The sequence below is a fragment of the Trichechus manatus genome, unplaced genomic scaffold (assembly GCF_000243295.1).
Source record: "Trichechus manatus latirostris isolate Lorelei unplaced genomic scaffold, TriManLat1.0 scaffold00046, whole genome shotgun sequence".
NCBI classification, from domain to species: domain Eukaryota; kingdom Metazoa; phylum Chordata; class Mammalia; order Sirenia; family Trichechidae; genus Trichechus; species Trichechus manatus.
Window position 1 is genome coordinate 3751162 of NW_004443982.1, and position 15528 is coordinate 3766689.

The 15528-nt window shown below is 44.9% G+C and overlaps 1 protein-coding gene across 1 annotated transcript; it reads left to right on the forward strand.

Moving 5' to 3' along the window:
- The first annotated feature begins 1281 nt into the window (after positions 1 to 1281).
- Positions 1282 to 8387, forward strand: GPKOW (G-patch domain and KOW motifs). Its single transcript, XM_023731858.1, has 11 exons — positions 1282 to 1495; positions 2222 to 2385; positions 2480 to 2604; positions 4594 to 4703; positions 5485 to 5698; positions 5976 to 6108; positions 6802 to 6928; positions 7134 to 7257; positions 7356 to 7425; positions 7941 to 8026; positions 8124 to 8387. Exons 1-11 carry the CDS (start codon positions 1320 to 1322, stop codon positions 8256 to 8258), a joined length of 1464 nt encoding a protein of 487 aa, XP_023587626.1. The 5' UTR covers positions 1282 to 1319; the 3' UTR covers positions 8259 to 8387.
- The last annotated feature ends 7141 nt before the right edge of the window (positions 8388 to 15528 follow it).

A 15528-nucleotide genomic window follows, 5' to 3' on the forward strand; every position in this document is an offset into this window, starting at 1 on the left:
ACAGCAGTCCAGGGACAAGGACTAGAAGGCAGAAGAGGACAGGAAAGCTGGTGATAGGGAACCCAAGGTTGAGTAAGGACAAAGTTGACATGTAGTGGGGTTGTTAACCATTGTCATACGGCAACCTGTGTGCTAACTGTTTAATGAGAAACTATTTTGTTCTGTAAACTTTCATCTAAAGTGAGAATAGCAGCACAACTGGAAAAACCTAATCGATGTCACTGAACTGTGCATGTAGAAATTTTTGAAATGGTATATCTTTGGCTATGTATATTTTCACCAAAACAGGTCGAGAAGGGAGAGGGTTGACATGTCGTGGGGTTGTTAACCATTGGCATAAAACAATATGTGTACTAACTGTTTAATGAGAAACTATTTGTCCTGTAAACCTTCATCTAAAATACAATAAAAAAAATCAATTGACGATAGATGTGTGGGTTTATTTCTGAACTCTCAATTCTATTCCATTGGTCTATATGTCCATTGTTATACCAGTCCCAGGATGTTCTGATTACTGTAGCTGTATAATATGTTTTAAAATCAGAAAGCTTGAGTCCTCCTACTCTTTTCTTCTCGTTCAACATTGTGTTAGCAATTCAGGGCCTCTTACCATTCCACATGAAGCTGAGGATTAGTTTTTCCATTTCTGTAAAGAAAGCTGTTGGAATTTTGATTGGGATTGCGTTGACTCTATAGATCACTTTGGATAGTGTTGCCATCTTAACAATATTAAGTCTTCCGATCCAAGAACACGGAACATCTTTCCATTTATTTAAGTCTTTAATCTCTTTCAGCAATTTTTTATACTTTTCGTTGTATAAGTCCTTCACGAACCTGGTGAGGTTTATTCCTAGGTATTTTGTTCTCTTAGATGCTATTGTAAATGGTGATTTTTTTTTCTTAACGATCTATTTTATCTATACATTCCGCATCAGTAGGGCACAACAAGGTGCACACAGTAGGTGCTCAATAAATATTGTCAAATGCATACACTAATGAATAACTGGCAGAAATGAACAGACCTTCCAGCACGCCTATATGGTCGCTATGAGTCGAATGGTTTTGTGGTTTTTTTTCTTTTTTTGGTCCAGCACGCCTATCTCCTGCAGAACTACATTTCCCGGGATGCTTGGCTTGACGCGTTCCTATGAAGTTCAAAAAGAGCAACGATTAGTTGCTGTGGCCTCATATCCGCCGTCGCCGAGGTCGCAGTGTTTTATGGGAAAGGTAGTTCTTATGCTCGTCAGGCGGCACTCAGCGAACAGAGCCCAAACTGAACTTCCCGGCAAACAGCGCAACGGCCTAGCAAGAGCGGCAAGATGGCGGACGCTGAAAAAGGTGTTTCGCGGCAGGCGGCAGTCTCTGCTGCCCCAATTTCTTTTAGCTTCAGTCGCACGTCCGCCCGGAGGCGGGTGGTGGACCTGGGAGACAGCGCTAGGGCCGCCCCAGAAGAGAAGGATTTCTTGAAGACTGTGGAAGGAAGGGAGCTGCAGAGGTGAAGCGCTGGTTCCCTCACCCACTGGAAATTGGTGCGGTGGGCTCGGGAGGGATAGCGGTATCTGTGTTGGTTTTCATAGTGAAGGTGGCCTTGAAAGCCTGAAGCACAGCCTGAGGAAATTCGTGGAGGCGAGAAGGCGGGAGTTTGTAGAAGGGGTGGGAAAATTGGGCCTTATAGCTGTGGGGATTGAGAAGAGAAGATACATTAGTGACAGGGAATGTCTTTAGGACTTGGGGACCCTAAGGTGTGTGCGTTCTAAGAGAGGAAAAGGAGAGGAGGATGACAGAACCCCTAGTGTCTCAACTGAAGTGATGGGGCTACTTCGATATGGGGAACGGGATAGAGCGGCAGATTCAGGTTGAGGGAGGCCATCATCAGCTTAATATGGAAAGAGGAGCCTGAGGGACCTGAGGGAGGGACTTCTAGAAGAAAGTCAACCATCACCGTGAAAGCGAGTCACTGTGGAAGCCGCAGACGTGGGTCTTGGAATGAACAGAAAGTCCAGAACTGATTCCTTGAAGGAATCACTTAAGAGTTGGGGAAGGAGAAAGAATCCAGAGAAGGCACCATCAGAGACATAACAGGAGAACCAGACAAGAGAACGGAGGGTGTGGGCCATGGGGCAGGGGCTGAGTTTGACTGTTGTATTTTCTCTGGATAAAGGAACGTGGCTGAGAACCCAGTGACCCTGTTAACTCTCCCAATCTCACCCCTCTATGTTAGCATCAGTGTGAAGCCCTCAGAAGCCCCCAAGGAACTTGTCATCCCTTTGATCCAGAATGGACATCGCAGGCGGCTACTGACCCAGGCACCTGGACCATCCACAGATGCTGAGACCTTGGTGGATGGGGTGCTACTGTCCCAGGCCGTGAAGGAGCTCATTGAGGGTGAGTGACATCCATCCCTTACCCTGCCCCAATGAAGGAAGAAGGGGAGGAAGGGTAGAGTGGTACCTCATTGCTCCCTCCCATTATTCTTTAGAATCCAAGAAGTCTCTGGAGGAGAGAAAGAATGAAAGTGTTGACCCCACGCTCGCTATCCCCGTGATCCAGAAAGGATGCATCCCCAGCGGGGAAGGGGCAGACAGTGAACTCCAGGCTGAGACAGTGAGCTGGCCCCTCTCCCCTCTCCAGCACCAGCCTCTCTTCGCCCTGTCTGCCAGGCTTGCCTCCCTGCACAGAGCAGGAAAATTCTGTGTGAATTAGAGGCCTGCTGCCAATCCCCTTCTCCTTCCATCCTTTTTGGAATCATTTATTGAATCCAAATACTGGAGTGTGGAAAAAGTACATGAATTCTTGGGCTAACTGAGTGAGATGGAGAAGAAAAGGAGCAGGAAAAACAAAGGCCCTGAGGTTAGACTCTGCCTGGGGTGTTTGAGGAACACCAAGGAGACCATAGTGGCTGGAATGGAATGAAGGAGGGGAGGGCAATAGGTGAGATCAGAAAGGTAGTGGGGGCTAGACCATGCAGTGCCTTTTGGGCCATGGTAAGGACTTTGGCTTTACTCTATGTGAGATAAGAGCCATGGGAGGGCTTCTAGCAGAGTAGGAAGGTGACCTGACTTATGATTTGACAGGGACCCTCTGGTTGCTGTGAGCAGAAGAAACTAGTATGCGAAGGTAGAAGCAAGGGGACCAGTGAGGTGATTATTGCAATAGGCCAGGCGAGAGATGATGGAGACTCAGATCAGCATGGTAGGAGTGAGGCCTAGAAGGATAGATGGGATTTAGTGAGACGGGGAAGAGCAGGGTGAGTACTCCTAGTGGGAGCAATGGCCTGGCCAAAGGCAGGGTATCAGGAAATCAGTGTGGTTTATGTCCATCAGGGAGGCAACTTGTAGTGGATCTGGAACTAATGGCAACTGTAAAGCATCAAGAGGGGTGATAGTGATAGTGGGAGGTGATAACAGGAGAGGTAAGGGGTGTGTCCACAGAAGTAACCAAGTCTGTCTTTTGTCCACACGGGCCCCACTTTTTACGTATTCATTCACAAATGTTTTACAATGCTTTTTGGGGGCCTAGTTCTCTTATAGCCCCAGACTACCCTTTCTATTGAACTGTTCTCATCAGCTTTCAGATGTGCTCTGGTTTCTTTCATCTTAAAAATAAACAACAACAACACCCCACTTCACTCCTCATTCTGTTCCAGCTTTGGTCTCATTTCTCTAATTTTCACTCCTACAAATCTCCTCCCACAGCCTTCCACATCTCAGTTGTTCACAACTTCATCCCTCCTCTTGCTCAGTCATTCTTGGAATCATCCTTGACTCCCTTCTTTGTTTCATACCCCATATACAATCCACCAGCAAAATCCTCTCATCTCCCTTTTCAAAATACCTCTAGAATACGACCACTTCTCACTATCACCACTACCACCACCCTGGTCTGAGCCCCCATCATCTCTCATCTGGACAATTGCAGTAACTTCCTCATGGTTCCCCTTCTCAAAATCTGCTTGTGGCTCCCACCTGACTCAAAGTCCTCTGGCTTCTACCCAGTGCTCCTGATTAGTCTCTTACTGCCCTTCCCACCCTCCTCCTCCCTGTTTGTCTCTGTTGCAGTCATGTTGATTTCATGAAACTTCACACATGCCAAGGCTTGTCTTGCCTCAGGGCCTTTCCTCTTCCTGTTCTCTCTGCTTGGAGCCCTCTTCCTTCTTATATCCTCACGGCTCCCTCCCTCCTCTCCTTCTGGTCTCTGCTTAAATGTCAGCTTATCAGTGACTTCCTTCTCCATCCTTCTACATACCCTTCACTTGCTTAATCTTTTTTCATGTAACTCATCACTACCTCATGTATCATGTTTTATGTATTTTATTTATTGTGTGTCTCCACAGCTAGAACATAAGCCCCACAAAGATGGGGGCTTTTGTCTGCATTGCTCACTGTTTTATCCCCAGCACCTAAAACAGTACCTGGCACAGAATAGTTTTATAAATATTTGTTGAATGACCAAACATGGAGGAGTGAAGCAAGGGGTGGCTAGAGGAAGTCAGCTGCCTGGAAACAAAGCACAAAGGGTGCTAGAAGATGCACTTCAAACAGAGGGGCCACCATAAGCAAAGCCTGACCTCCCTTCCTCTTCCTGAACCCCTAGGTGCCAGAGGAGGCAGATTACGAGGCTGTCCCTGTGGAGGCCTATGGGCTGGCCATGCTGCGGGGCATGGGCTGGAAACCTGGCGAGGGCATTGGCCGTACCTTCAATCAGTGAGTTCTGGTGCAGGGCAAGGGGGCAGATAGGTGAGGCAGTGAACAAGACTCTTCTGATTACTGCCAGCCCACAACTAACCATCCAGGCAGGGAGAGAGGTCACATTAACACCCTAATGCATACAGTAGCTTCTTCAACTACTGTTTCAAATTCTTATTTGCACTTTGATACTCCATAATAGGATCCCATTTATGTAAAGTTTGCCTCTCTGGGCATCAGTCTCCTCACCTAAAAAATGGGGATAATAACAGTCCTGACTTCATCGGTCTGTTGTGAGGGTTAAATGAAATTATACATATAAAGCATTTACAGTAGGCCCTGGCTCAGAATAAGTATAGACTAAACATTTGGTGTTATTATAGGGACTCATAAATCCTTATCCACAATTCCAAACTCCAAAGGATTTTGAAAACCACACGTTTTTTTCATAAGTCATTTGGCAGCCAAACATGACCTGAATTAACGCTGAACATTTTATAGTCTGTTTTTCCCACTTAGTGTAAATATTCATATGCTCTCCCCTGCAGAAATATTAATATATTTGTGTACAGGAATCTACCTTATATCCCACTATAGATACTATGTAATAGATGGTATGCACAGCATGTTATTAGGTCAAACCGTATGAAATTGTCATTTCTGTAGGTCAAAATATGAGATCCTAGTATGACATCAGAAAGGGTATTCTTTAAAATATTGGTGGGGCGAGATTTGGGAAGAGGGAATGGGGCACTGAAGGCTGTTGCATTCTCCAGCAAGCCCATATTCTTCCCTGCAGAGTGGTGAAGCCCCGTGTCAACTCACTGAGGCCCAAGGGGTTAGGGCTGGGTGCAAACCTGACTGAGGCCCAGGCCCTGGCCTCCACTGGCCCCCACCGACTGCCAAAGCCAGATGAAGAGCAAGAGAAGGAGAAGGAAGACCAACCTCAAGGACTTGTGCCTGGAGGAGCTGTGGTAGTCTTGTCTGGCCCCCACCGAGGAGTTTATGGGAAGGTAAGGAACCTAGATCTTCCTAGAGCTCAAGACTGGGCAGCAAAGAATATTGACACGAGATACAAGGACTAAGCCTTGTCCCAGCCCTCAGGGGTCACAGTTTTGTGGGGGAGACACAGGGACCAGGCCTGATTGTAGGCCTCAAGGCAGTCATAGTCTTGTGGGATTACACAGGAATCAGGCCAGGTCTACAGAGGTAAAGGAGCAGTAATTTGGTCCCAGGAATATGGGTGGAGTTCAGTCAACCCTGCCTGACTTCTTCCCTCAAACACTTTAGGTGGAAGGCCTTGATCCTGACAACGTTCGGGCCATGGTTCGTCTGGCAGCAGGGAGTCGCGTGGTGACTGTTAGTGAGTACTGCCTGCGACCTGTCTCCCAGCAGGAATTTGACAAGAACTCTTCGGATCTCAGTAAGTGAGCCTCATATAGCTGGAGAAGTTGGAAGCATTCCTGAGGATGGTAGGGTCTGTCTTACAGGATGGGTTGTAAATCTGCAGAGGGGAGGGTCAGCGGTCTGCCTGGCAGTATGACTTCTGGTCAAAAGTCAGGAGGTGAGAATGAACATAAGTGGTTTATTCAGTTTGATTGAAGGAAGGTTGATCTAGTATCCCTGGAGTCTTTAGCTCCTTTCTGAAAGGGAAGGAACATGGGGAAACCCATTCCTACCCCCAGTAGGTCTTTGTCTGTTTGGGATGATGAGTCTCTCTTTTGCTAGGATGTGAGAGCAGCTAGGATTAGGTTATGACCAAGAAGGAAGGCATTCGAGGCAGATAGAATAGCCCAAGCAAAGATGTGTTGTAGAACGGGACAGTTTGGGAGATGGGTGCAGTCAGAACTCTCCAGGACCTCACTAGCCTATGCTAGGCGGGTGACTCAGGTAAGCACCGTCAGTGTGGGGTGGTTGGGAAAGGCTTCCTGAAGGACACAGAAAAGAATGAGAGGAAGGAGAGAGACATTCTAGTAGTCAGGGCAAAGGTGTAATGGTGAAAAAAGGGACACTTTGGCTGATAGGAGATGGCCCTAGGCTGAGTTGTGGTTTTGGAAGGAAAGGGCAGGGAGACATTGAGGCTCTTTCCTGGTTCTCACTACACTCTCTTGAATAGGCCAGGTGAGCAAAACTTCCTCAGAGCAACAGAATGGAACAGCCTCATCATGGAAAGCCCTCTGGGATCAGGACCTACATGTTCAGCAGGAGGACTCAGAGAGGAAGCGGAAAAACCCTCCGGACCGGTAGGGCCCTGGGCATCTGGGATGAAGGAAGACAGCAGGGGTGTGGATAGGCTTGAGCAGTCCAGGAAGGCTTCCAGGGCAAGGTAACACATAGAAGGAACTAGAAATGGCATTACAGGTGGGTTTCACAGCATAGGCAAAGGCAGGGCAACTGGAATGTGCGTCTGATGAAGAGCTAAGCCTTGTGTTGGCCTCCTCTTCACAGAGAGGATAGACCAGCAGCCAAGAGTGAGAAAGCAGCCCCCAGGAGCCAGCACTGGTTGCGCAGAGACCTGCGTGTGCGGTTTGTGGACAAGACGCACGAGGGCGGCCAGTATTACAACACTAAGGTGTGAACCTCACAGCCTGGGTCCTCTTCCTCTCCCAGAACTGGACCTCCTTTCTTAACTTTCTGACATTCTCACATCCCCTCTACCTCTTCCCCCAGATGACAGTTGAAGACGTCCTGAGCCCAGATACTTGTGTATGTCGGACAGATGAAGGCCAGATCCTAGAAGGTGAGTCTGAGGGATGGCAGCTGGATAGTTATCATCGTGTAGGTTGTCCTTGAGAAGGGTATCTTAGGCCAAGAGCAAAGCCCAGGCAAAGACTGGGAGGTTGAGCGTAGTTCAGGGTTTTTGCAAGGCCCAGCATCCTCTTATAGAACATTAGAAACTTCCGTGGTGATGATTATCTGAGCCTCACTTTTCTCATCTATAAAATTAGCATGGAAATGGCACCTTGGAGGAGTGTCCATTGAGCTCCTGGTGCAGGGCAAAGCTTACAACATGCCCACAATAAATGGTGTCTGCTATCATAACCACCACTGCCATCATTGTATCATCATTGTGTGCTCTCTCTATTACAGTTATTTCTATAAACTGTTCCTTAGGTTTCCTCATATGTGAAATGAGGATTCCATCTGTCAACAGGGTGTGGGCTGGCTTCAGGGAATACAGGAAAGGCCTTCTGACAGGACCCTGACTGGGCTGGCCCTTGCTGCAAGCGTCACTCCCCTCTCCCTCATCTGCAGGCCTGAGGGAAGACATGCTGGAGACCCTGATTCCCAAGGTCGAGGGCAACCGTATAATGGTAGTGCTGGGACCACAGGCTGGAAGGGTGAGTCCCAGACCTGGGAATGGAGGATTGGTGGTCATGCAGGGCCTGTCTTGGGATCTGGGTTGGTCTTACTGACTCCACCCAACTCCTACTCCAGGTGGGACGTCTACTGAGCCGGGACACACAGCAGAGCCGGGCTTTGGTACAGCTGCAGAGAGAAAATCAGTTGGTGGAGCTTCACTATGATGCTGTCTGCCAGTACATGGGCCCCAGTGACTCAGATGAAGACTGACCTGTGTGACCCACTCTAATCCCCCAGACTATTCCCAGTTCTGTATAGTATTAAAAACTTGCCTTCAGGAAGATTGGAAGATAATTTTTTCATCTACCACTTGTACGTGCAGTACTGGTAGAGGAACAAGGACAAAGATGAATAGACTAGAAGCGATGTTAGAAACAAACTCAGTATTCACCAGAATTTAGTATATAATAAAAATCATTTCAAATTACTGGTAAAATTAAATGGTGTGCTAGCTATTTTTTAGCCCCACTCTCTGCTTGGGGTACAAGGCAAGTGTCTTAGGCTGGGTTCTCTAGAGAAGCAAAACCAGTAAAGCATATAAATATATATAGAGAGAGATTTATATCAAGGAAACGGCTCATGCATTTGTAGAGGCTGGAATGTCCCGAGTCCACGGATCAGGATAGAGGCTTCTCCTGATTCACGTAGCTGCAGGGGCTGGTGAACCCAAGATCGTCAGGTTGGAGAGCAGGGCTCTTGCTCACAGGCTGCGAAGACCAACGAATCCCAAGATTGGCAGATAAGCTGCTAGCTCAAGTCCCAAGAACCGGAAGTCAGATGAACAGGAGGCAGCTGCAGGATCCAGAGAGAGCAAAAACCATAACATCCACTTACATTTGGATGCAGGCCACACGCCCAAGGAAACTCCCTTCCAACTGATAGGCTACTCACAGCAGATCCCATCATGGGGTTGAGCACATATAAACACTGAGAATCATGGCCTAGCCAAGCTGACACACAGTCTTAACCATCATAGCAAGGTAAAAATCCATTTGCTTCTTAGATCATGAGCTTACTCTTGGAATTTAGAAGCTATGAAATCTGGGAGGTGGTCAAAGATGGCAGCATATTCAAATGCCTTATAACGTCCCTTTTACAACAAAGGCCCGAGAAAACAAGTGAAACAGATATAGATGATGACTTTGGAACCCTGAGCATCAAAGGCAAGACTGAAGAAATTGGACTGAGTGCCAAGTGGAAGGAGAGTCTATAAAAACAACAGACACAGAGAATTATGGATTACCAGTGCCCTGCCAATCAAACCTGCACAGTGCAGCCATATTGAGACAAAGTAAGCATCATCCCCAGCCAAAGCCCCCATCACCTGGTGCAGCCAAGCAGGAGCAACTCTGCACCTGTGTCCAGATCCAGGCAGGAGTGCTTCCCACCCTGTGAAAGTTAAGTGCACTCACCCACTGCACCCCCCCACCAACCCCCCCATGTCGGAGGCCCACAGACATACGGTGCCCCCCTACCCCTCTCATCCATCCCCTCCCCTACACACGATTGCAATCTGGTGGCACCCACCACCACCCTGCCCTGAGCCAGGGGCCCACAGACCAGCAGTGCCTGCCCCTTTGCTCAGCCACTCATGACAGTGGCCCATGGACTGACAGCGTCCCCTCTTTCACCTCTGCAACTGCGCTGGGGGCTTGAGGACCAGCAGTGTCTGCTCCTATGCCCAGTTGCCTGCAATGGGAGCCCATGAACAGGCGGCACCCCCTTTTCTACCCACCCACCCATGCGTGGCACCCCCTCTTCTGCCCACTCACCCACACTGGGGGCCTGCATATCAGCGACACCCACTTATAAGCCCAGCCATCCGAGCCAGGGCACAGGGACTGGTGGCGACCACTTTTCCTCCTGGCCACTGGGGGCCTGCATATCAGCGACACCCACTTCTAAGCCCAGCCATCCGAGCCAGGGCCCAGGGACTGGTGGCGTCCACTTTTCCTCCTGGCCACTGGGGGACCTGGGAACTGGCCGCACCCCTCTTCCACTTAGCCAACCGCACTAGGGGCCTGAGGACTGACTGTCTACTCGTACAGCCAGCTGCCCACACCAGGGGCCCACAGATCAGCGGCACCTCCTACTCCCTCCAGCCACCTGCTCCAGGGACCCAAGGACCAGCGGCACACCCTCCTCTGTCACACTCTGGCGGACAGGGGCATGCCTTCTAGCGGGCACCCATGGACTGTTGGCATGCCCCCACCTCACCCCCCGCACTGCCCCCCCAAGAACTGGAGACTTGTGCCCGCTCCAACCACCACTGCGCAGCCCTGCCCACCTGTGACCGTCAGAGTTTCTGTACCACCCACCGCATGACCAATGACACGGGCACCCTCACCCTGACCACCCAGCAACCAGAAGTGCACATACATAACACCCAAGCCATTAACCAGTGAGAACACTCCTTGCACCCATGCCCAGGTGACCAGCTGGAGAGACACATCACCTCACAAGCAACGCCAGCTACATTCTCAGCTGCCCTGCATGACTAGTGAACAGAGACTTGTGCTCACACACCCAGCCACTGCCCCACCCACCCAGAGACAGATGGTCAGAGGGGCAGTGTGGCCAGACTAGCAACCAGAATAGCATACACGCCTCACCTACTCGAATATATCAAATCAAAAAATCAGGATGCAGCAAACAAACATACAATAAATATAGTAGAGACAACAGACAATATCAAATCACATGAAGCAGGACAAGATGGCTTCAGCAAGTGACCAAAACAAAGAACCAGAAAGCGTTCTGGAGGAAGAAATGGTAATAGAACTACCTGATGAGGAATTCAAAAGACCAATATATAGGGTTAACCAAGAGATCAAGAAAGAGACCAAGGAAAACACAGATAGAGCAATAGAAGAATTCAGGAAAACAATACAAGTACAAAAAGACAAACTAAATAGACAATTACAAACCATACAAAAACAGCAACTAGAAATCCAAAAGATTAACAAAAAAATTTCAGAAATAGACAATATAAGGACATACGAGCAGAAATGAATCAACGGAAGACACAATAAGCAAAATAGAAGACAAATCCCTTAACATCAATTTGAGGAAAAATCAGAAAAAAGAATTAAGAAAAATGAAGAGAGCCTAAGAATTATGTGGGACACTATCAAGAGGAAAAATTTATGCATGATCAGAATTCCAGAACAGGAGTAGGCAAAAAAATAAAAACAGAATTGTTGAAGATTTGCTGGCAGAAAACTACCCTAATATCATGAAAGATGAGAAGATATCCATCCAAGAAGCTCAACGAATCCCATACAGGACAGACCCCAAAAGAAAGTCACCAAGTCATATCATAATCAAACTTGCCAAAACCAACGAGAAAGAATCCTGAGAGCAGCTCAGAAAAAAATGAAAAGTCACTGACAAAGGGGAACCAAGAAGACTAAGCTCTGATTACTCAGCAGAAACCACACAGGCAAGAATGCAATGGGATAACATATATAAAACCATGAAAAAAAATTGCCAACCAAGAATTATATATCCAGCAAAATTGTCTCTTAAATACAATGGCACAATTAGAACATGTCTAGACAAACAGAAATTAAGAGAATTTATAAAATCAGACCAACCTTACAAGAAATACTAAAGGGAGTCCTTTGGACAGAAAACCAACATCAGACAACAACCTGAGATTAGGACACAGGACAGCAACAGCCAGATACCAACCCAGAAAAAGAATTCTCAAAAATAAAACAAGGCTAACAGACTGAAAACAGGGAACCAGAGACATCAATCTGTAAATGATGACAACGTCAAAACAAAGAGGGAGAATAAATGGTGTAGTTATAGAACTTTTATATGGAAAGGAAGTCAAGGTGATATAAAGAGAAATAAAAGACTGCTTTAGACTTAGAAAGACAAAGGAAAATTTCAAGGTAACCAAAAAGAAAGTTAATAAACCTACTCATCAAAATAAAAAAACATAGTCTCAGTAAACACAAAATAACAATGAAAGAAGCGAAAAGAAAATCCACAAAAAACAGCACAGAAAATTAAGCAGAACAAAGAAATCATCAACACCACATACACACAAAAAAGCACAACAAAATGACAGTGGTAAACTCATACCTATCGATAATCATGCTGAATATAAATGCATTAAATGAACCAGTAAAGAGACAGAGGGTGGCAGAATGGATTAAAAAAAAATGACCCATCATTATGCTGTCAACAAGAGACACACCTTAGACACAAACACATAAACTAAAAGGATAGAAAAAAATATATCAAGCAAACAGTAACGAAAAAAGAGCAAGAGTAGCAATATTAATCTCTAATAAAATAAATTTTAAAGCAAAATCCACCATAAAAGATAAGGAAGGACATTATATAATGATTTAAGGATCAATCCACCAAGAGGACATAACCATAATAAATACATACCCACCCAATGACAGGGCTCCAAAATACATAAAACAAACTAACAGCATCGAAAAGAGAAATAGTTCCACAATAATAGTAGGAGACATCAACACACCACTTTTAGTGAAGGACAGAACTAGAAAGAAACTCAACAAAGATACAGAAGATCTAAATTCCATAATCAACCAACTTAACCTCATAGACATACAGAACACTCCACCCAACAGCAGCAAAGTATACATTCTTTTACAATGCATATGGATCATTTTCCACAACAGACCACATTTTAGGACACAAAACCTCAATAAAACACAAAACACTGAAATAATACAAAGCATTTTCTTGATCATAGTGCAATAAATGTAGAAATCAATAACAGGAAGAGCAAGGGAAAAAATCAAATACATGGAAATTGAATAACACCTTGCTTGAAAACCACTGGATAATAGAAGAAATGAAAGATGATTTTTTTTAAATCCCTAGAATCAAACAAGAATGAAAATACAACAAAGCAAAACCTTTGGGACACAGCAAAAGCAGTGCTCAAAGTTCAATTTATAGCAATAAACACACACACCAAAAAAGAAGAAAGGGCCAAAATAAAAACATTAACCCTACAACTCAAACAGAGAGCAGCAAAACAAGCGCACAGTCACCAGAAGAAAGAAAATAATAAAAATTAGAGCAGAAATAAATAAAACAATAGAAAGAATCAACAAGACCAGAAGTTGGTTCTTTGAAAGGATCAATAAAATCGGCAAACCACTGGCCAAACTGACAAAAGAAAAGCAGGATAAGAAGAAAATAACCCAAATAGAAATGAGATGGGTGACATTAGAACAGAACCAAGTGACATAAAAAGGATCATATCAGAATACTATGAAAAACTGTACTCCAATAAATTTGAAAACCTAGAGGAAATGAACAAATTTCTTAGTACATACAACGTACCTAAACTAACACAAACTAAGGTAGAAAAACTGAGCAGACCCATAACAAAAGAAGATAGAAGAGGTAATAAAAAAAAAAAAAAACTCCCAACAACAACAACAAAAAGCCCTGGCCTGGATGGCCTTGGTCTAGATGGCTTCACTGGAGAATTCTACCAAACATTCAGAAAAGAGCTCACACTAATACTACTCAAACTATTTCAGATCATAGCAAAGGAAAGGATACTTCTGAACTGACTCTATGAAGCCAGCATAACCCTGATACCAAAGCCAGGCACAGATACCACACAAAAGAGAAAAAGACCAATATCCTTCATGAACATAGACACAAAAATTCTCAGCAATATTCTAGCCAATAGAATTTAACAGCCTACCAAAAAAAAAAAATACATCATGAACGAGTGGGACTCATACCAGGTATGCAAGGATGGTACAACATTAGAAAATCAATCAACGTAATCCACCATATAAATAAAAGAATCACATGATCCTCTTAATTGATGCAGAAAAGGCATTTGATAAAGTCCAACACCCATTCCTGATAAAAACTCTCAGCAAAATAGGAATAGAAAGGAAACTCCTCAACATATACAAAACCAAAAGCCAACATTATTCTCAATGAAGAGAGACTGAAAGCATTCCCTCTGAGAACAGGAACCAGGCAAGGATGCCCTTTATCACCATTCCTATTTAACATTGTGCTGGAAGTTCTAGCCAGAGCAATAAGGCAAGAAAAAGAAATAAAGAGCATCCAAATTGGTAAGGAAGAAGTAAAACTGTTCCTATTTGTGGATGATATGATACTATACATAGAAAACTCAAAAGACTGCACAAGAAAACTACTGGAACTAATAGAAAAATTGAGCAGAGCAACAGGATACAAGATCAACATAGAAAAATCAGTTGGATTCCTATACACCAATAAAGAGAACCACGAAAAGGAAATCAGGAAAACAATACCATTTATAACAGCCCCCCAAAAAATAAAATTCTTATTAGAATAAATCTAACCAGGGACATAAAAGACCTATATAAAGAAAAGTACAAAACACTACTGCAAGAAACCAAAAGAGACCTACATAAATGGAAAAATATATCATGCTCATGGATAGGTAGACTCAACATTGTGAAAACGTCAATTCTACAAATACAGTGCAATCCTGATCCAAATACCAACAGCATTCTTTAAAGCTAACTAATCATTAACTTTATATGGAAATGGAAGAGGCCCCAGATACGTAAAACACTATTGAAGAAGAAAAAAGTAGGACTTGCACGACCTGACCTCAGAAACTACTACACAGCTACTGTCTTAGTCATCTAGTGCTGCTGTAACAGAAATACCACAAGTGGATAGCTTCAACAAAGAGAAATTTATTCTCTCACAGTCTAGTAGGTTACAAGTCCAAATTCAGGGCGTCACCTCCAAGGGAAGGCTTTCTCTCTCGGCCCTGGAGGATGGTCCTTGTCATCAGTCTTCCCTTGTTCTGGGAGCATCTCAGCACAGGAACCTCAGGTCCAAAGGACGTGCTCTGCTCCTGGCACTGCTTTCTTGGTGGTATGAGGCCCCCATGTCTCTCTGCTCCTTCTCTCTTTTATATCTCAAAAGAGACTGGCTTAAGACACTATCTAATCTTGTAGACCTCATCAATATAACTGCTGCTAATCCATCTTATTACATCATAGTGATAGCATTTACAACACAGAGAAATCACATCAGGCGATAAAATGGTAGACAATCATACAATACTGAGAATCATGACCTAGCCAAGTTGACAGATATTTTGGGGGGACACAAGTCAATCCATGACAGCTATGGTAGTCAAAACAGCCTTTTACCGGTACAACAACAGAAACATTGGCCAATGGAACAGAATTGAGAGCCCAGATGTAAATCCATACACCTACAGTCACCTGATCTTCAACAAAGGCTGAAATTTCATCAAATGGGGAAAGGACAGTCTTTTTAACAAACGGTACTGGCAAAACTGGATGTCCATCTACAAAAAAATGAAACAGGACCAATACCTCACACCATACACAAAAACTAATTCAAAATATATCAAACACCTAAATATAAAACCAAAAATTATAAATATCACAAAAGAAAAAATAGGGTCAACGCTAGAGGCCCTAATACA